This window comes from Pocillopora damicornis, chromosome 10 (assembly GCF_964200805.1).
Source record: "Pocillopora damicornis chromosome 10, jaPocDami1.2, whole genome shotgun sequence".
Taxonomy (NCBI): domain Eukaryota; kingdom Metazoa; phylum Cnidaria; class Anthozoa; order Scleractinia; family Pocilloporidae; genus Pocillopora; species Pocillopora damicornis.
In genome coordinates, this window is record NC_142679.1 from 20663533 (window position 1) to 20682749 (window position 19217).

Genomic DNA, 19217 nt, shown 5'->3' on the forward strand with positions numbered 1-19217 from the left:
TTTGAACACAATGAATTTCATTCAGTAATTTACATATCCTTAGACATCCATACAATCAGCATTTGTCGTCATATTTCATGATCAAAAGGGCACAACTGCCCTGAACAAAAAGCCTGTACTTTCCAGAATCTATTTACACTAAGGCTTGGCAAAAGGTTCCTAGTGATACAATATTGAGCAACAACATTTACAAATTGCTCTGAATGACTGTTAATTACACCTTTACAACTGAGTTGAAAATATAACTTTTACATTTACAACAGCGACATGTTTTTAAATTTTAAATATCTAAATAATGTCAAATTATGCTACAGCAATATTAACCTTTAAAGAAAATTACAAGGATCTTACAAAATCTTTTGGGGAAATAATTGATCAGTGGTTGAACAGTAAATATACAATTAACATTTCATATTTTAACCAAATGAGATGAAAGATGCACCACGGATGAAATATTCCCACAATTTTAAAATTTAGGGTAACATTATTATTTCTTCTTTTATCTTGCCTGCAAGACAAAAAATAAATGGTATATTTTTACAACAATACCAATTCAATCTTTGTTAATCTGAAATGGTACACGTTTTAACCTATCATCAAATGTTACCAAAGTGATTATATAGTTTTAACCATTATTACAACTTTAAATCGAGTGTCATGACATGAGTTCTCTCAAATTCCAATCTGCTTTAATTCCAGAAAAAAAGGGAACTTGACCACCTTCTCAATGAAAATTCATTTCAAGAAAGGCTTTAAAATGTTTTTACTATTGATAATGTAGTGTAAATTTCTAATTCATTAACTGCTCCCTTTACCTTGATGTTCAGAATATGTTTAACACACAGTTTTAAAAAATAGATTCAAACTGGCTTTCACAAATTGTCTTTAGGGCATTTTTAGCTTAATTGTCGTTGATGAGGCCACAATTGATGACACCTTGGAACACATAATTTTATCTATAATATTTCTTCTTGAGGCCTTTCCTGACTTTTGGATCAAGCATATTAGAGTTTGCAAACAAATTAGAGGTAGTGAATTTAAAAGTAAAGCACTGAAAGAAATTAAGGCCATGTCCATAATAAGTTTGGTGAATTGAGGAGAAAATATAATATCAAGTATGCTACAATGGAAAAAAATTAGCAGATCTTGAACTGAAAACCTTTTACCTATCAAGTAACCAAATATAAGAGAACCTCAGAGCTCAAAAAAAAAAAAAAACAAAAAAAAAATTAAAGAGGAGTTGGCTTGAATTAATTTTCCTGGCACTGAAGATTGATCAAAGCTAGACACATTTCATCTTCGGGTGAGATAAAAATAAACATGTCTGGTTTTCTTGGCAAGCAATTGGCTAAGAAGGAAGTTCCTCATTAATATTCTCCCAGCTGTCGTTTGCCGCCTCACAAGCCAGACGTCAAAGAATTTTCTTAGTAACAAATATTAGTGTCATAAATATTCATGTTTACTCCTCCTGCTCTTCGATGATCGTGTTTTGGTAGGAAAACATGTTCAAACTTTTTTTCACGGCTTCGGTAAGATCTTCGATCTTCATATCTTCGGGATACCCCCGCATAATCGGTTCTTGTTTATGTTCGAGGAAACAATGTTGAAGTGTTGACACGCTGCCCGGCCTACAGATGCGTAACCAACCTACGGACTCGGCAGCTGAAAATCGGTAGTGTCTGATCAAATAACATGCGATTAGAGTTCCTGTTCTTCCTAAACCGGCTCGGCAGTGAACGGCGACGGCTCCATCGCACTGATCAACGACTCGTGTGAATTTCTTGATGATTGCTTTAGTTGGAATTCCACCATCTTCATAGTAAAGATCGCTATGCGAGAAGCCGTTAGCGGTAAAACATCGCGCATCGTAAATAAGCCCGTATTTCACCATGTTGTCGTCCTTATTCAGTCTTACGACACCCTTGACTCCAGTCTGCCTGAAATATTTTCTCAGGCGACTGAATCGACTCACTTTGAGTTCAGGTCTTCTCTGAGGATCACTCAACGCCAACAACTTTCCCGGAATGATCCAGTTCAAATCAAAAGCGCGTTCTTCCTGCTCGTATCGATTCAAGTCAAACTCGTCAAATTTGAAGAACCCCAGCGCTATTGCCTTCTCAAAACCTTTGAGACAGTCTAGAATGCTAAGGTTGTGGGATACATTACCATTGATATCGCAGTAAGAAACCAGAGTTGAAGACAGGAAGTGCTTTTCTAGTAAAGCGTAAATTTCTTCGGCGGTCATCTTGAGTTGACACATGGCGAAGGCACCACACAGGAAAACAGACCGCGTTCGCTTCTTCGCGTCGGAAAAACCCTCATTAGCTGTTGTATAAAGTACAATCTTCTTCGAAACCGGGACCATGTGAAGTTTAGTGTTAACAAGGCAACAGAAACGGTAGATTCCAGCCAGATTTGGCGGTCCGAAGTAAGGTGTGTCGTGAAATTTACAACCGTCGAGAGTCCAGTCAGCATCCACGCTAAAATAGTGATAGGACGAGTTGTTTCGCGGTTTACAACTCACACTCACAAAATATAAGCGATCTTTAACTAATTCGCAAGAACTCATGATGTTTCTGTCCCACATTTTCGTTTTCGTGTCTCTCTCACCACGAGGAATGAATCTACGTTTCGGCTTAAACCAAAACAAAAGAGTAAAATAAACCGTCGTCGTGGCGCTAACATGCAGTCATTCATTCATGGTTGCAGAACATAAGCGTACCACGTGATAATAACAAACACCTGATTGGTTCAGATCACTGAAGAAAACTACCAATTGTTTCATTAGCCAATCAACATGAGCAAAAAACAATCGAGTGGGCTGTAATACTCCAAAGTTCATCCCGGTGGAATTTGGCGCGAAAGCTATGGATTATTTTTGGATTGAGACACAACAGTCTGGTCACGCGCTCGCTAGTGTCAGGTTGTCGATAAGGAAGTCATAAATGTTGAACGATTTCCGCGAGGCAGCCACAGCTATCGAAAGCGTAGTTTTCATTTTCTTAGCAAAAGAAAGATACCGTTTGTTCTTGCTAACTTTGAATTACTCAATATGCTCTTTAGTTGCGCAATTAAAAATACCCGCATGGCTGTGAAACAACATTCCAATGCAAATTTGACGAAGTTTGGCGACAAGCTCTCAGGTGAAGGGCATGTGACAATGACGCATGAAGAATATTAAAGAACATTCCGTATCATTAAGTGGTACAGAAAATAAGGGTTGTAAAATGCTAAGAAAAATCTCTAACTTCATGTGTCGATGTAATATTCTCTCATGCCTGCTAGCAGGTACCTATTGGGCAACAGATTATCGGCTCTCAAGGGATCGTTTTCTTATCCTTTTGTTTGAAAAATATCACGACCGAACGGGTAGGGAAAATATGGATCGAGGTTTCAAATAAGGAATACTTTTATTTCTATTATTACACGCATTACGTCGACGTGCACAATCACTACTGAAGTTGAAAACTTAACCCATGGATTCGTTGACTTGCTTTCTCGGAAGTCGGAGCCAAAGATTCTGCGTATTTGCACGCACGCATTAAGTGTCATGTGTTCTAGAAGTTTGTACGAGCGGTTTTCTTTCACAATTTTGATTGTACACTCTCCTCCGCCCTTTATAGTTAAATGGTGAGAATATCACGTATTATCAAAAGATTTCCCGAAGAAGGAATCGCATCATGATGAATTAGACATGAGCGTAAAATTAACCGGTCTTATGAAGTGTGTCACACGTACGAAACTGACAAAGTGGAAGCACAATATCGTGCAAATATCTTAAACGTCGGAGCTTATGCCAAAAACATTTGCATATTAAATCGGAAGGGTTCGTTTGCGTTAAATACCATCTCTTAAGGCCCAAAATTTCAAACTATTTAATTTCGATATTTTCGTATAAACCGTAGCTAACTAAACCGATGGTGCGCTTACATATTCCGTAACTTCCTGTCGTAATGTACGACTCATTCGCCCGCAAATCGTGAATTGTCTCTTTGTTTGTTCAAACCAAACGTTGTAAACAGACTGGAAACCACCAACTGGGCTTAAGCACTTTAATCTGATACTTGTTCAAAGAACATAGTATAAAGGACATGATTTACATGGGCTTCAAGCGGAGAGGAACAACAAATTTTGTGCCAAGTGGTAAAGTCGCCCCACATGAAAGTGAACGATGAAAGGAAGCATATTAAAGATTGCAGCTGATCGGTCGCGGTCACACCTGCTTATTTTTAGTGAACTAAGACCTAGCTGACTGGAAGTAAAAACGTTATTAGTTACAAATATTGGGTACGTTGGCACCTGGCCAATGACCATAGAATTTCTTTTAAATCATTATGCAACAAAGCACGAGTTGGAAAACGACTAAACTATAGGCGCACGTGTTTAATGTCTTGAATATTAGCGGTACAAAGATCAAGATAGCGACTCGACAGCTTCCTTGGGGTCAACCAAAGTACAAGATAACAATCTAATCCACTTTTTGGTGGCGCTTGTGGATCGATTGGAACTTGATATTGTGAGCTGAAACAAAGACATAAGATAGTTTTAAGCTCTGTTTACCATTAAAGATGGAAATAGTTTTGCAAATGTAAACTTGTTTTCAATATGTACGTTTTACAGCTGGCTTATAAGCTTTAATGGAAATACGAGAAGACTGGTAGGAATTGCGCTGACTTTACCTTTTAAGGTAAAAGCCAAATGCAGTTGATTCAGATTTACGGGAAAAAATGAATGAAAGAAAATTTAAAAAAACATTGTTTAGATGATTTCTTTTCCATTTGGCATCCTTATCAATGATGAGAGAAAGCGGAGAGCAGGGTATCAGTAAAGAAAACTCTACTGCAGTATTTTCACTTTTTTGGAATGTTGATACCTTAAAATAAACTTTACACCTCTCCAAAAGGAACTGTAGTTTCAGATTTGTCAGCTGAGGAATGGTCCATCGAGCAAAGTCCACTGCCTAACATTTAAGATCAAATCAGATAGGGAAATACGAGCAAACAAGAAGGCAAATTAATTATGGAAGGAAAGACTAAAAATAGATCACATCCTGTTTGTCTCGAGCTGACTAGTTAAATTGGATGCGTATCTAATCATCTGCCCACGGGCATGTGGCCCATGTAAGGGCTTTTGTGTAAACTGGCTCGATCTTGTATGTGATCATCACATACACGCTCGTTTCTGCTTAGAAATTCAAGCCAGAATCGTTATGTAGGCGCCATGCTCAGGTAATCGCAGTCGCAAGCAGGAAAACCTAGCTTAGCACAGATCGTGCATTCTGTATACGTGTTTATCGATCACCACAAATGAAGTGAGTCAGCTTTATTGAACACTGTTCCTGACTAATCAACCGACATCAGTGTGATATCTCAAGGATGGTTCTCTCATTTTCTCTTGCCTATAAATAATTTTATGAGCATAGTCCAAAAACATTTTTGGCGACGCGGAGCAGCAAGTGCGGCTGGCAACATGCCGCATTGAGCATGTATCAGTTGAACTTACTTTGCACCCACAAATTGTCTCCGCACAGTTTTCAGCAAGCCTACAGTTTTCAACTGTTCCCGTGTGATCACTCAGGGAGACCATTATTTCATACTGTGTCTTGATTGTTTGCTGTGTGGTTGAACTGCCAGATGCGGTAGGATTTGACGACACAGGGCATTCTGGGTTCATGCACGTCTCGCTTAGAAGTGCTACTCTTTGATTACAAGACACACTTATACAAGAAGGAAAACATAATTATTTATAGCACTGCAAACAGTTCATGTTCTAAGATAGGCTCTTTTTGAACGACACTGCGATATTAGGTTGAGAAAAAAAGAAGAAACTAAGAACGATAACTAAGGTGATGGCATATACGACCTTTTACTTGTGAGCTAGCTTACTACTCCTTGTCTCTTGTTCTTGGCTTCGGAAAAGGTGTGAGTACAGTTTTAAAGCTAATGACTTGTTTTGAACCTGATAAAAGACGAAGAGAAATTTTTATTTTGCACTAACCATCGTGACGCTATTACTTGTTTTACATCGCTGTCAATGTCAAAGGAAGTAAGACAGGCATAAACAATCCCAAATGTGGGAATCTGTTGCGTGCTGTTGTCCAGTTCTGCCATTATTTGCTTGAGTTGTTGAACGCTGTACACGTTCTTTACATTTTCCACTATAGATTAATAAAATACACTTTTTTAGATAATGTCCAGCTCTTGACAACCACGTTTGCATGAAATACTTACAATTATACCCTTCTAGGGATGCCTCAGGGTTATTCAGAGGATCATCATCTAAGAGCTCCAGTGATTGTGCATAATTATATAAGTACCGAGCTTCCATGGTATCTGAAATTATTACAATACACAAAGGTCAGAGACAATTAAGACTTTTCTTAGCATTAACATACATAAAACTTTTACGGCTTCAGAAACGAGCTACGATCTTCAATATACTTTTAATTCATACATATACATATCAATCATGGAAATTTCGGTAGTACCTGGATTTGCAGTAATAATTGTTTTATTATCACACGTAGCGATCATACACTTTTTGAAGTCGTCAAAGGTCACTTTAACATCTGCGATAAAAAGAACTACGGAGCAAAGAATATTGACAAATGGCAGAATTTACAAAGGCATTTCTTGTAATTGATGGCTGAACGTTACGTAATGTTTAAAAAACGAGCAGGAGTGTTTTATCGGCTTTGAACGGCTTCAAAAACATTCTTGGAAAAGCGTGTGTCAAGAGAGTTCATAACAATTATGCTTTTGTGAACGTTAGAAATTAGCATACGCATACGCATACGTAAAATAGGGAGACTACTGGCAAAAGGTCAAACGCAGAGGTTAGCGAAAACAAGTTGGAGTCACTTCTGCCAACTGATCTTGAATTCGAAGTTTCAGATGATGTATTGTCTAATATGCCTATACCAGATTACTGTACTAATGGAATAGAGAATTTTTCCAGATCTGTATTTCACAACTGTACTATTAATTTGGTGCAAAAGTAAATTTACTGTGTGAAATTTGTTGAAAGAACATTAAATATGTTCCCACCATTTGTTGTGTCAGTTTCTGTGTTGATAATTAATTAATATTCATAAGTCACGTGCAGTGTCTTTATATCTGATAAAACACCCCATACTAATAAGGATGAGGTTTATCGATATAAAGTCACTGCACGTGATGTATTGTCTACCATTTGATAGGTTAATGGGCTTATGAATTATTAATGAGTTTTTGAAACTTACTTATATCTTTAGGCATCCACGTTTGAGACATTTCTATTGTGTCTTCATCCCACCTGATAAAATAGTTGTACAGCTGTTCTTACCAGAGTTGCACATGAGTATTTATAATCACTGAGTTTTAAGATTATGCATCTCAAGAAAAACCAGATATGATAATGAAGTATCCAGATAAGTGTACGTAAGTGTACGTTATTATGAAGAAGTCGTCTTTCCATTCATTAATTTTTTTATCAGGAACATTTCCCCAAATAATGCATGCTTACATGATGAGTGGGAATGAGTAACAGGTTTCATCGAACAGAACCACTTCACATCTCTTGACTCGTTTTCCTGTTTTGGTAACAATGTCTCTTGGCACTCCAATCTAAAAAAAATAAATTGTAACTATATGACATTAAGGAAAGGAACTTAATAAAAGAACAATTCTGCCAGTATGAAAAAATTTCAAAAAAAAAAAAAAAATAGTCGGAAAATGGTTTTTACTTAAAATAAGATTGTGGCTCATTGTCTAATTTATTTTATTTTATGTTGCAATGTGTGTGATTTGACATGCAAATTCACATGTAGTCAGACTAGATCTAAAATCCATAATACTTACACTTTTTACAACAGCTTGGATATTGACATGTTCTCCATGCAAGTTCTGATCGTTGGCTATGATATCTCCCAGGGTATAGAAATCATTACTGGCCTTAAAGGGTACATGTGAAATCTTGTCAAACTCACTCATGTCCCATCCACTGAATAAACTTACAGACGAATATATCTCACTGACATGCAGCTGGTACGGGCTACAATGGAAACAGTAAATACAAAAAATATGAACAAATGCATAAATAATGTACGAAAAAAAAAATTATCAATCTTGAAGCAGTGTTGGCCTGGAAATGAATAAATTAGTGGAATCACATATGTTCCAATTCACTTTCACCAATTATTAGCATTCTCGTTGTCATTATCATTGTTATTATCATTGTCATCATCGTATCAATGCATTTTACTCTTTAAAAGTCAGTTTACTGAAATACTGCTCACCTTGATGTCCATGGTCTCCATCTTTGCTCAGCTTCATTGCTTTGTTTATTTTGTATCTGGGGATTCCTTACTTCCACTGTAATAACAATGAAAATACTGATAAAAATGGTAATGGTAAGCAAGATATCAGTTTTGACTGATAATGCAAATATAAGACAATGTTTGGGGACAGTCATAATTTATCCCCTGGAAGGGGGGGAAGGGGTGGAAGGTGTTGGCATTTACCTGACCCCCCCTAAGGCTCTGTTGTATTCTAACGACCCCCTCCCTCTCATCGGTAGTTAATTTTCTATGGCCATCCCCCTTAATACTCTGTTAGTGACAACTGATCGCCTCTTCCTTCTCCCTAAAAACCAACTGATCACCCCTAAAAGCCTCAGAAACCCCCCTCAGGCAAAAATCAATGACTGATAGTAATTCATAACAATTAGGATAATATCAATATAAATGATAATGATGATAATGATAAAATATGTAGCTTACATTGCCTCCCCTCCTTTGTTTTCCTTTTTTTTCTAAGTAAGTGAAAGCTGTTTTGAATAAAAGAGATAATAAAACATACCAACGTCATTTATTTTGAAGGAATTTGCAAGGTCGTAAATGAAACGTTCATTCCCCCAGCAGTTAACATTAATGAAATCCGTAGGCGTATCTCTGAGAGTGAAAAAGAAGTGGCATTTTTCTGTGCCTGGGTCTGCAAAAAATATCAGATAAACTTGTATTAGCATCAAAGGGTCAAAATACTATTGGCAAAGAAGCAAAGAGTGGCTGAGAAATATCTTACTCTTTCTGTCTGGAAAAGAGTGAACTCCCTGTTTGGCTACGACAAGTCCAACAATGTTCTAAGGAATAAAATATATTTAAATTACTTTTCATCTTAATCTAGGACTAAATTAATTTCAAAAGCATCGGTTTCCAACCAGGTATAAAATGCATAGGGACCTCTGAACTGAATGAAGAGATACACGGGGGTAAAAAAACAGCTGGTTTTCTCATCCTAAGTCAATATTTTCAGCTTGGCTACACTTTCTACTTACAAAACTGTTCATTCCTTGACTCAAGTCGCGGATATAGGTCCTTCCTTTGGAAATTTCTCTGTCTTTGCTAGCGAAACATGTTCCATCAGGCCAAGCTGTCTGTGTGCCAAAGCCGTTAAAAGTCATCTTTTAACTCGCCAGAGGAAACTTTCTGGACAACATAGGTATTTAGCGTTGGATAATTTTGAGAAAAATTGGCAATTAAAATTTAATCAAGAGCAAGATTGAAAAGTATGCATAATGAAAAAAGCTGATTGGCTGTTTTTAATCTTGCAAAATATGCGCGGGAAAATTCAAGCCGCGAGCGCGGCATCATATTACCCAGAGTTCCTTTCTACTACTCTGCATCGCGCATGTGCTGAGCAATGGCGGAAGGGAAAAGTACTAGAATTAAGAGTTATTTTGACGGAATTCTCGCCATGTGACGTTTGTTTTTATACGAACTGTGATGGCTACAAGGTAAAATTAATTTTGGAATACAAAATAATGCTAATGAGCCCTTCTCACTGAGGTTTCTCATCTTGATTCGCTGTAGACTTGAGAGACTTTTTCTCCTTCTCGACACTGGCTCCACTGCTGTGACACGGAAAGCTGCAGCCCAACAGCTTGGTGAAGTGCAAAAATTACATCCTCACGAGCTATACAATCTTCTGAACAGGGTAGGTGTTTTCTCCTTCCGGTTCTTGTTTGAGATGTCAATGAGATCGCAAGACGTCTCGCTTACCATTCTTTAGTTAAAGCAGTTGTTAATAATTTAGAGCAATTCGATGTTATTTAGGGTCACCACAAATTAAAAAATCACCAAAAATTTTACGACTGTTATTTCGGTCTACAATTGGTTACACGTACATTTATGGTCAATACCTTAGCTAATAATTTTGTGCTAAATCCTTTATGTTTTCAAAAGAGCAAGGTAAGAAAGAGTGTAGGGTCTCTCTTTATTGTCTTAGCCCATGTACATAGCTTTGTGAATCACTGAAAAATTGCATTTTTTCTTGTTTTCGGAATCGAAATGGATGTTTATACTGAAAATTCGACTTGCTTTCTCATACTTGTAAACTGAATGATTCGTTGACCCATGAACCCCTTAGAGTGACCGGTTTCTAATTTCTCTATACAATATCACCCTTGTATCAATTATAAAGGTCCTAGGCATAAAGGAAATGATCACCAATTTTGTCACAAAAATTTTTCTTGTCAGAACCACAGGAAATGTAAAGGAAAAGTGTGGAGAATATGAGTCATAGAATAATGGATAAACATTTTCTAGCTACCTGCATTAAATATTATGTTCAACAGGTTCATGTATATCTGAAGAGTAGCAGTTGGGAGACAAGGATTGCAGCGGGTCAGGCCATTGAGGCTATTGCACAGAATGTACCTCTATGGAACCCAGTAGCTGTGCAAAACATCAAAGGTAAGGTTTGTCAGAGTACTCCTTGATTGAGCAAAACTAAATTAAAACAATGACCAATCACAGTAAAGGGAAATGTCTCATGGATCCAATTAGAGCTCAATGTGAAAACATGTTGACACCCTCGATTAGATTGAAACCTGAGCAAGGAAATTGGGTTTTTTTCTTTAAGCTTTGCATCTACTTGGTAAGGAGAATAACGCAAGTTTACTTGATAAATTACAGCAATGCAAATCAAAGCCAATGTGATCATGGATTATTTTTTATACTCTCTACAAAAAAAGTATTCATTAACTACACATGCACACTTAATTTGATTCCTTATAATTTTGATGAATTAATATAATTGATGCTAGCAAAAATAAAGTATTATATGGTCATGAAAATATATAAAAATGTGAATTTTGAGATCTGAAATTTGTTGAGACTTTTGAATTGTTTTCTCTTTAAACTTGTTGAGTTACTGGATCAAAGAATAACTTATTTCCACAGGTGTGTAAGACTTAGAGAGAGACATCAATTATGACATTTCATGTCTCTTCCTTTTTGTGTGAAGAATTCCTGGAGTTTTCTAGCATTTAGAGTTGGCCAAAGTTAATTCTAAGTTCCATTTTTTGCTATGGATACTGAGCAACTATTTGCTTGTCTGGTAGGCAAACCTTGACTTACTTTCACAGGAAATTTAGTAGTTGGATGATATATTAAGTTATTTTTTGTTCAACCACAGTTGAGCCATCAGAAAGAAACAGGTCAGAGACAATCAAGGAAGCAGTTACAAATGAGCTACTAGAGTTTTCCAAGTTTGATATCAATCGTGTTTTGAAACATGGGGAGCGTTTGGTTGGCTCATCAGGGGCTGAGTATGACCTTCCTGAGGAAGATCTTATAGGTAAGAAATATGTTTTATCACAGATATAACAACTTGTTGTGAATTTGCTTTTAATTTGTTTAATAACATTTATTTATGCTTAAGTAGTGTTCCCTTGCACTTTATTATTACATGCAAATAGTCCAAAAGTAATGAAGATGGGTGTCTACTATAAGCATCTTTCCACAGGCTACATTTTAAAGTTTACCCTTGAGTTTTAAGAATTTAATTTTCAAGTCAAACCTTCAGAATTAGTAAAACTAAGGTTTCAGTGCTGGACCAGCTTTTAAGGGCTAACTTGTTGAAGATGTTTCTTTAACCCAGGCCTTTAACCCCCATCAGTGACCAAGATGAAATTTCTCATTTCAATATCAATACAACTTTAAGCTGACAAGTGATGAGAATAAAGAAAAATATCAGTTAGGGGATTATTAATTAATGCAAATAAAATACATTATTATCCAAACTTATACCACATGAATTGTGCGGCAGAGAGTAAGGAGAATTACTAAAGAGATTTGGAAGTGAAAGGGTCAAGTATAATGAAATATGGTCAAGCATTCCCAGATGTCTAAGTTAATCCTAGAGATCAGTTTTATCGTTGTGATGTTCATTTCGTTATTACTTCCTGTAAGAGTGACTTCAGGGATAAGAGAAAGTCTTTAAGATGACTTTAAAAAGGCATTTAAATATTGAATGTCTAGCCCAGTTATGTGAACAACCTACCATGTCCAGGTTTATTTTGGATTTAATATTCTTCTACTGGCCAGAAGAATATTGAAACAACAATTTAATCAAGAATTCAACATTCACATATGTGTCTGTAAGTTTGTTGGTTAGATGGAGCAGTGATAAGTTTTTTGTGGTTCTGACTTGATTTTTTTTTAAGGCCTTGAACCAAAAGAGAGGCTAAACAGACAGCAGAAACTTCTTAGAAAGCGCCTTGGCTTGGATATTGCTCCTGGAATTGATGTTGGAATGGACAAATTATTTGATGATGAGGATCTCTTGGTGAACACCCATGTGACCAAGGGGAAAGCTTTGACGAAACAAAAGTCCTTCGAGGTGATACATTTTATATAGTGATGTAAATGCCTATACATGTTTCCATAAAAAAGTTATTGTTTTACTATTTCTCTTTATGATCTTTTTTCAATCATTCCTTTCAGTTGTTGTGTTAAAATACTGTTAACACCTACTATGGGTTTTGTGTTTATAAGGTCTGTTTTGTTGTGACTGGAAATGATTTTTTATTTTATAATTGAAATTATGATGAATTAAGTAGCCTTAAACTGTTATCTTTAATTACTAAATTATTGTTGTCTTTTTTTTGAGTCCTCAACATAATTTGCTGCTTCTCACTTTTTAACTGAATGACAGAATGAAAAGACTGAATAAAGCTGACAGGTGTTCTAACAATACTGTGTATTACATCTTGTTTCCCAAGTCAGGGAAGGTTATAAAATATATTGGCCCATTTTTCATTAGTCTGAAAGTGTCCCATATAATCCTGTGTAATTTTTACTTGAAACAAGTTTAATATAATTATTGTTTTGTTTTCCTTTTTACCCATTAGAGTGCCGCTAATGTAGTAGCAGCTGAGATAGCTGCAATTAGCTCATCAGCTGAGTTGAGCTCAAGAGAAAAGAACAGAGCCAAACGAAAAGCAAAAATGCTTGCCAAGCAGAGATCAAAGGAAGCATCCAAGGAGGGGGAGTCTGCTCAAGGGTCATTTAATGACAATGTTAGGTAATCAAGGGAATAAATTTATAGTACATATAATTATACATGTAATAGAGCTCAACTTGTGGCTGTCCTGTCAAAGTCCTGTCTTTTGTAAACTCCTCACTTTTTCTTATGTTTATGTATAAACCACATATTTCCTTCTGGTGCTTGTAAGCTGTGTTGTGGAAGGAATGAAGAATATCATCTAGACAGGCTCAGATGCAAAAAGAATGTGTGTCTCTTACAGTTCAATATAAATTTCAGGCAAAACTACCATACGGAAGGTGGGCTATTTTAATATCAACAAAACTAAGGAAATGAAAACTAATCAGTTTCAAAATGAGTTTGATCTAACATTCGTTTACATGTTACAGTATTTTAAAGTGTGACTTAATTATTTGCATATTCTAACTTGATGACATTTATTTTGGTTATCACTCATGTTTTGTTTTGTTTTTCTTGTCCAAAATAGTATAGATAATGACCAGGAAGCAGAACATGGTTCAGCTTCCAAAAAACGGAAGACAGCCAGTGTCATTGTTGATCAGCCAGCAGAGTCTGATAAGATGGTTGTGGATCAGGTTACTGATGTCATGGCAACATTTGAAGAGGTTTGTTATTGTATAGTTCCTGAACAATGTTGCTCTGTTGGTAAATTATTTTTAAATTTTGATTATTTTTAAATTTGTTTTTCTTTTTAAGTCAACTGAGTGGCCATTTGAAAACTTTTGCCAAGAGCTATGCCAAGATTTGTTCCATCAAACATGGGAGGTTTGTCTATAATTCTATTTCATTAGATTAGGATTTTTCCATTTTCTTATTTCCATCAACTTGCCTGTAGTAAGACTATCTATGTTGTGTGCAATATAACAATGTTATTTAGGGCTCAAATGTATTTAAACACAGGTGCGCCATGGGGCAGCTACAGGCCTGCGAGAAATAATAAAGGTTCATGGACAAGGTGCTGGAAAAACTTTAGATTCTTCCGTTGATGATGTAAGTATACTAAACAAATAAATGCTCACAACTTATCTGTGTTGATATTGCTGGCCTATCTTTTTTTCACAGACAGTAGTTGTTCTTTTTTGTTGATGTTTGGTTCTTTTCGGCAGCTCCAGATTCAAAATAAAAAGTGGCTGGAAAACATGTCTCTTCTCCTTCTTTGTGTCATGGCACTTGATCGTTTTGGAGATTTTGTGAGTGATGAGGTAAGTGTTATTTGAAATGTTTTATGATTGGGTTTTTTAAAAAAAATGTTGCAAATAAAATTATTGGTGTAAGAGAATTGTATTTAGAGAAGGAGTAGGTGAAAAATAAAGCCTTATTCAAACTTCAAACAGTAACCACTTACCACTTATAGAGCTTGTCTCTTATAATTTTCCAGTTCATTTTTCATGATATTGCCTGGTGTAGACTGTATTTTTTTTTCTGTTTTGACAGGTTGTTGCCCCAGTTCGTGAAACTTGTGCACAGACAATAGGAGTGATTTTAAAGCATGCTGAAGCTGAGAGCGTGAAGAGGGTCATGATGGTACTGTTGACATTACAAGCACAGGAGGAATGGGAAGTGCGTCATGGAGGGCTTTTGGGACTCAAGTATCTGATGGCTGTCAGGCAGGTAAATACTGATTGAAAAATTAATTTTTGTATTTCCTTTTGAAAAAATACTTTGTGGCTGGTTTAATGCAACATTTTGCTCAGCTAAGAGTCTCAGTTACATTTTGGACATTTCAAACAAACTCTTTGAGCATCATTCTCAAAGTTCCTCTTGCAAATTCAAGATTTTAGCAGTGTTGCCCTCCATTGCAGAAGGATTTTCCATTGCATGTTCAAAAGTTACCATAATTATATACAGTGTACAGTCATGACCTGAGAATGCAATGTAGTTGTGGAGCAAAGAAAAAGTAATGATAAACAGCTGGAAGTTATTGAGTTTATTCATTCCACAATATTATGAACAATTCTTATTTTTATCAGGATCTGACAAAGGATTTGTTACCACTAGTGTTGGATCCTATCGTAACAGCTCTTAAAGATGATGATGATGATGTTCGGGCAGTAGCTGCATCAGCTCTGCTTCCAGTTGCAGAGTCATTAGTCAAATTTGCTCCTAGTTATGTAAGTACAGTGTGGTATGTAGGTAGTGTAATCTACTTTATGCAGTTTACATGCAGTTTTGAAATGATGTAGCTCTGTGTGGAGGTTCACCCAGTTTCTTGTAGAGTTTTTATCAAATCGATAACTTGTAAATTTTTAACCTTTACATCCTGACATCAGTATCCATACATTTTCTATACTCCTCTCTACACATTTCCTTTGGTACTGACAAGGAGAATTTGTTTAACAATCAAAGCTTCTTAGATTGGCAATCATTTCTTTTATTCTTATGATCATAATGACTGATTTAGCATTATTACTGTAAGTGTATGCTGGTCACTTTTATGGTTTCACAGGTAAATGTTAAAAGTCTGTGTACTTTGCAATATTTTGAGCCATTGGTTCCAATGTGAGATTTAATGGGAGGGAAATTAAAGGAAAACATTTGAAAGGATAGAGGCTGTTTAGGGTTAGAAAATGTTGACGCAGGTGGAATTAATCACAAATGTGAAAAATTTTCCACTCACTTTCCAGTTCATGTCCATGTACATGTTTGTAACTTGCATTTAGCTCCTTTTGATTAATAATGGCCCTGTAATTTTTACATATTTTGAATGACCAGGTGCAGGAAGTTCTTGTGACACTGTGGGACACACTTGTTGAGCTTGATGACTTGACAGCTTCAACTAATAGCATTATGATGCTGCTGGCCAGAATTTTGTCCTGTCCATCTGTGGCTTTGCAAGGAACAGAGAATGGTGATGCTTCCCTTACAGAGCTAGTGCCACGGCTGTGGCCCTTTTTCCGTCACAATATAAAGTCTGTTAGATTAGCAGCATTAGAAACTCTTCAAACTCTCCTTGTTGGAAGGCTCCAAAATGAGGTACAGTATCTGTTTCCTATACACTAATTGAATAATGTTAATTGGAGAAAATTCCTGATTGGCTTTTGAGGACTTCTAAACAAGTCTCAGGTTTGTCTTTCACCAAAAATAGACCTCTTCCTTCGCATAAGTTGTACAGGAAATGACTTTCCTATATCCTTCTTGACGTGGCCAGTTATGGACAATACAAAACTGCATGTATTTGCTTTTTTATAATTACATAATGCAATGTACTCTTTACAAGGTTGTAGTTGTCAAATAATTTCCTTGTTGTTGTTATTACTGGTATGTCATAATTTAAAAAGCCATATAATTAAATGGTAAACTGTACCTTCATTGTTTGATAAGCAAATAGAGGGGTCATCAAAACTTATACATCAAAACATCACATCAAAACTTACTGTTTGGGACTGTGCCATACTCTGTATATCCTGAACAATGTAAGGGTTTATCTGAGAACAATTATGGTATGTACTAGATAATTACATTAATCATATACGTACCTAATCTTCTTCTTGTTTGTATTTTAGTCTCACAGAGAGAAGTTATTAGAATGTGTGTGGCTAATGCCGATTCTACAAGATTCATTGAGGCACATTTACCAAAGATTTATTCTGGAAACTGATGTTGATGTCTTGGAGATGGTGTACAAGGTGATAATTAAACTTTGTCTTTGAGAATTTACATTTATTCAAATTGTCATGTAATGCATCCTGTTGAATCATTTATTCCTGTGAAGATTTGTAATGATATACAGTGTAGATTGAAATTTCTTTGCTGATAGTTCAACCCTCTAGAATTTTCAACTGTGCCAAACTTCCTTTAATTTTCAAGATTCTTATTATTATAGTAGTTTCTGTTAGTTTCTTTTTGTAAAATTTTTTTTTGGAAAGTCATAAGGCCCTCTTCCATCTGTAGAACTTGAATGGTGTTAGATATGATTCAAGGTATGAAAAGCTAAAAACTGTGTAATGTCATGACAATAAAGCTCCTTCCTCCCAGGTGTGGAGTGTAATGCTTGAGAGATCAGCTAAAAGTCTTCTTGGGAGAGTTACAATTCCATTCCTTAACAGTTGGCTTGGAATGATGATGATACCAGCTTACACTCCTATTGACCATACTGCTCTTGTGCAAGCTCTGCATAGGACTCAGAATAAGGTACTTGACATGAATTAGGACTGTAAATAGAATGGTAAGAGAGATGGTAAGTTTTGAGCTTGTTAAAGAAGTAGAGAAAGATGTTTTTTTGTCTTGTCATGAGTGTGGGAAAAAGAAAAAAACCTGAGTACCCATGAGGAATTGAACCTCAGACCTTCAGATTCTGTGCTCCATTTCTCTACCACTGAGCCACAGAGACTCTATAGTGAGGGAGGTCTATTACAAAGTTCATATGACATGCTTCCAGCATACTGCTAGGATCAGCAATGTCAATAGTGTCAAGTTTGTAAATAGAAGAATAATAAAAGAGACGATAAGTTTTGAGTTCGGTAAAGAAATGGAGAAAGATGTTTTTTGTCTTGTCACAAGTGTGGGTCAAAGAAGAAAATGTGAGTTCCCATAAGGAATCAAACCTCAGACCTTCGGAATCCACACTCTGTTGCTCTATCACTGAGCCACAGAGACTCTGGTGAGCAAGGTCTATTACGAAGTTCTCCGAATGAAGATCACTTTGTTTGATTTATGTTTACTTGAGCATGTGAAGTAAATGATGGCATAATCAGTTGTAGAGATTGGAATCCTAGTCACTAGCTCTGGGTACAAAGCCTAGCAAGGTTGTTGTGCTGCATTTTTGGGTAACCTAAAACCATGAAAGGGTCATAAAAATAGAATTTTATTCACCTGATGAAAAAAAATTTTTTGTGTGTCTATGTCAGGGGGACCGTCATGTGGACAGAGCTCACATGATAAGAGGCCGACCACTTCAGGCTCAGACTGAACCTCAATCTGAAATGATAGCAGGAGTGACACTGGCCACCGGCTTAGCCCAGCGAGACCTTGCAGTTTTACAAGCACGACTGGCAGCATCAAGGTACATGTTGAGCATGATGTGTAGCAAGTATAAGATATGCCTGTGTAGATGTTGTACTTTATAATTCCTATTAGTTTATGTTTTTGTGTTTTAAACTACCAGTAATGAGTGATTACTGCTCTCTTTCTTGTGTCAATTGTACAGAGCTATTGGTCTATTAGCATCTCATTATACTGGGTGTCCGGCTGGCGATGATGTAGAACTTCCTCCTCTTGGTTTTCTGATGCAAACTTTGCAGTTTCCTCTCACATCAAACTCAGGGATTCAGAGAATGTGTGCATCATTAACATTAGCAGATTGGGCTGGCTGTCAAGCGGTAACTTAATCTGTCTTGAGGTCATGATTCTCTCAAGTTTTTTCTTTCATTTATACATATACCTTTTAACAGGCTGTTTGATAACATTAAAGGATGCAAGTACCATAGAACCGTGTAGTAGTGTCTCCCTTAACACAAGCACCTTCTTTTAATTGGCACCTCCCCTATCTAATAAAACTCATATTAAGCTCTTCCCTGGATTTATTGCCACCTCCCCAGCTCCCCTCCCTCATCCATGTACAAGTACAGAGTCACAAAAATTGGCATATTGTTGTTGGTGAACTTAAATTACTCTCATCTAACCTTGCAAATTTACACTGCAGCTGTTTCCTCCCTCTCTTGCCCACCTTGATTAAGGGTATCCTTGTAACAAGCATCCTCTGTCATTTCCTGTATTTAAAATTAAGTTCCTTGGACACTAATTGAAGGATTCACAGTTATGGAAAAAGCAGGCAAAAAGGGGGGATTGGCTTATAATGGATTCCACTTTGGATTTGATCCACTTTGGATTTGATCCACTTTGGATTTGATCCACTTTGGATTTGATCCACTTTGGATTTGATCCACTTTGGAT

The 19217-nt window shown here is 36.4% G+C and overlaps 3 protein-coding genes across 15 annotated transcripts in view; 1 reads left to right on the forward strand and 2 right to left on the reverse strand.

The window, feature by feature from the left end:
* On the reverse strand, positions 1 to 4067 carry LOC113664604 (dual specificity protein phosphatase CDC14AB). The gene has a single exon (XM_027180227.2). It carries the CDS (start codon positions 2585 to 2587, stop codon positions 1460 to 1462), a length of 1128 nt encoding a protein of 375 aa, XP_027036028.2. The 5' UTR covers positions 2588 to 4067; the 3' UTR covers positions 1 to 1459.
* LOC113664605 (meiosis-specific with OB domain-containing protein) lies at positions 4039 to 10676 on the reverse strand. Of its 4 annotated transcripts, XM_027180228.2 has the most exons (14): positions 10587 to 10676; positions 9313 to 9463; positions 9060 to 9117; positions 8838 to 8969; positions 8276 to 8351; positions 7839 to 8031; positions 7504 to 7604; positions 7241 to 7293; positions 6488 to 6583; positions 6231 to 6332; positions 5998 to 6157; positions 5503 to 5716; positions 4874 to 4960; positions 4039 to 4521 (listed from the first exon to the last, which is right to left on the reverse strand). In XM_027180228.2, the coding sequence occupies exons 2-14, from the start codon at positions 9436 to 9438 to the stop codon at positions 4414 to 4416; spliced, it is 1506 nt and encodes a 501-aa protein (XP_027036029.2). In that variant the 5' UTR covers positions 9439 to 9463; positions 10587 to 10676; the 3' UTR covers positions 4039 to 4413. The 4 variants fall into 4 exon arrangements, with proteins under 4 accessions (XP_027036029.2, XP_089041434.1, XP_089041435.1 ...); XM_089185308.1 differs by lacking the exon at positions 10587 to 10676 and having other exon boundaries at positions 6488 to 6568; positions 9313 to 9620; XM_089185309.1 differs by lacking the exons at positions 4874 to 4960; positions 10587 to 10676 and having other exon boundaries at positions 9313 to 9626.
* Positions 9636 to 19217, forward strand: part of LOC113664587 (TATA-binding protein-associated factor 172-like) — a 23277-nt gene continuing 13695 nt past the window's right edge. For all 10 annotated transcript variants that reach the window (XR_016180548.1, XR_016180550.1, XR_016180551.1 and 7 more), the window contains exons 1-17: positions 9636 to 9771; positions 9848 to 9971; positions 10612 to 10729; positions 11454 to 11615; positions 12484 to 12659; positions 13171 to 13343; positions 13792 to 13930; positions 14022 to 14090; positions 14226 to 14315; positions 14432 to 14527; positions 14760 to 14936; positions 15296 to 15436; positions 16038 to 16298; positions 16829 to 16951; positions 17301 to 17456; positions 18173 to 18327; positions 18472 to 18643. Coding sequence is in view for 4 of the 10 variants with exons in the window: in XM_089185253.1 (XP_089041379.1) it covers positions 9761 to 9771; positions 9848 to 9971; positions 10612 to 10729; positions 11454 to 11615; positions 12484 to 12659; positions 13171 to 13343; positions 13792 to 13930; positions 14022 to 14090; positions 14226 to 14315; positions 14432 to 14527; positions 14760 to 14936; positions 15296 to 15436; positions 16038 to 16298; positions 16829 to 16951; positions 17301 to 17456; positions 18173 to 18327; positions 18472 to 18643 (2343 nt within the window). In the remaining 6 variants the exon portion in view is untranslated. The remainder of the gene's footprint in view (positions 9772 to 9847; positions 9972 to 10611; positions 10730 to 11453; positions 11616 to 12483; positions 12660 to 13170; positions 13344 to 13791; positions 13931 to 14021; positions 14091 to 14225; positions 14316 to 14431; positions 14528 to 14759; positions 14937 to 15295; positions 15437 to 16037; positions 16299 to 16828; positions 16952 to 17300; positions 17457 to 18172; positions 18328 to 18471; positions 18644 to 19217) is intronic.

What these genes read in the sequence shown, in the direction of transcription:
- LOC113664604 (XM_027180227.2), bottom strand. Translation starts at nt 2,587, where the DNA reads ATGTGGGACAGAAACATCATGAGTTCTTGCGAATTAGTTAAAGATCGC.
- LOC113664605 (XM_027180228.2), bottom strand. Translation starts at nt 9,438, where the DNA reads ATGACTTTTAACGGCTTTGGCACACAGACAGCTTGGCCTGATGGAACA. An exon ending in TGGAGACCATGGACATCAAG is followed by an intron (nt 8,032 to 8,275) that starts GTGAGCAGTATT and finishes TTTCCATTGTAG; the next exon opens with CCCGTACCAGCTGCATGTCA. An exon ending in ATCCCTAGAAGGGTATAATT is followed by an intron (nt 6,158 to 6,230) that starts GTAAGTATTTCA and finishes ATTAATCTATAG; the next exon opens with TGGAAAATGTAAAGAACGTG.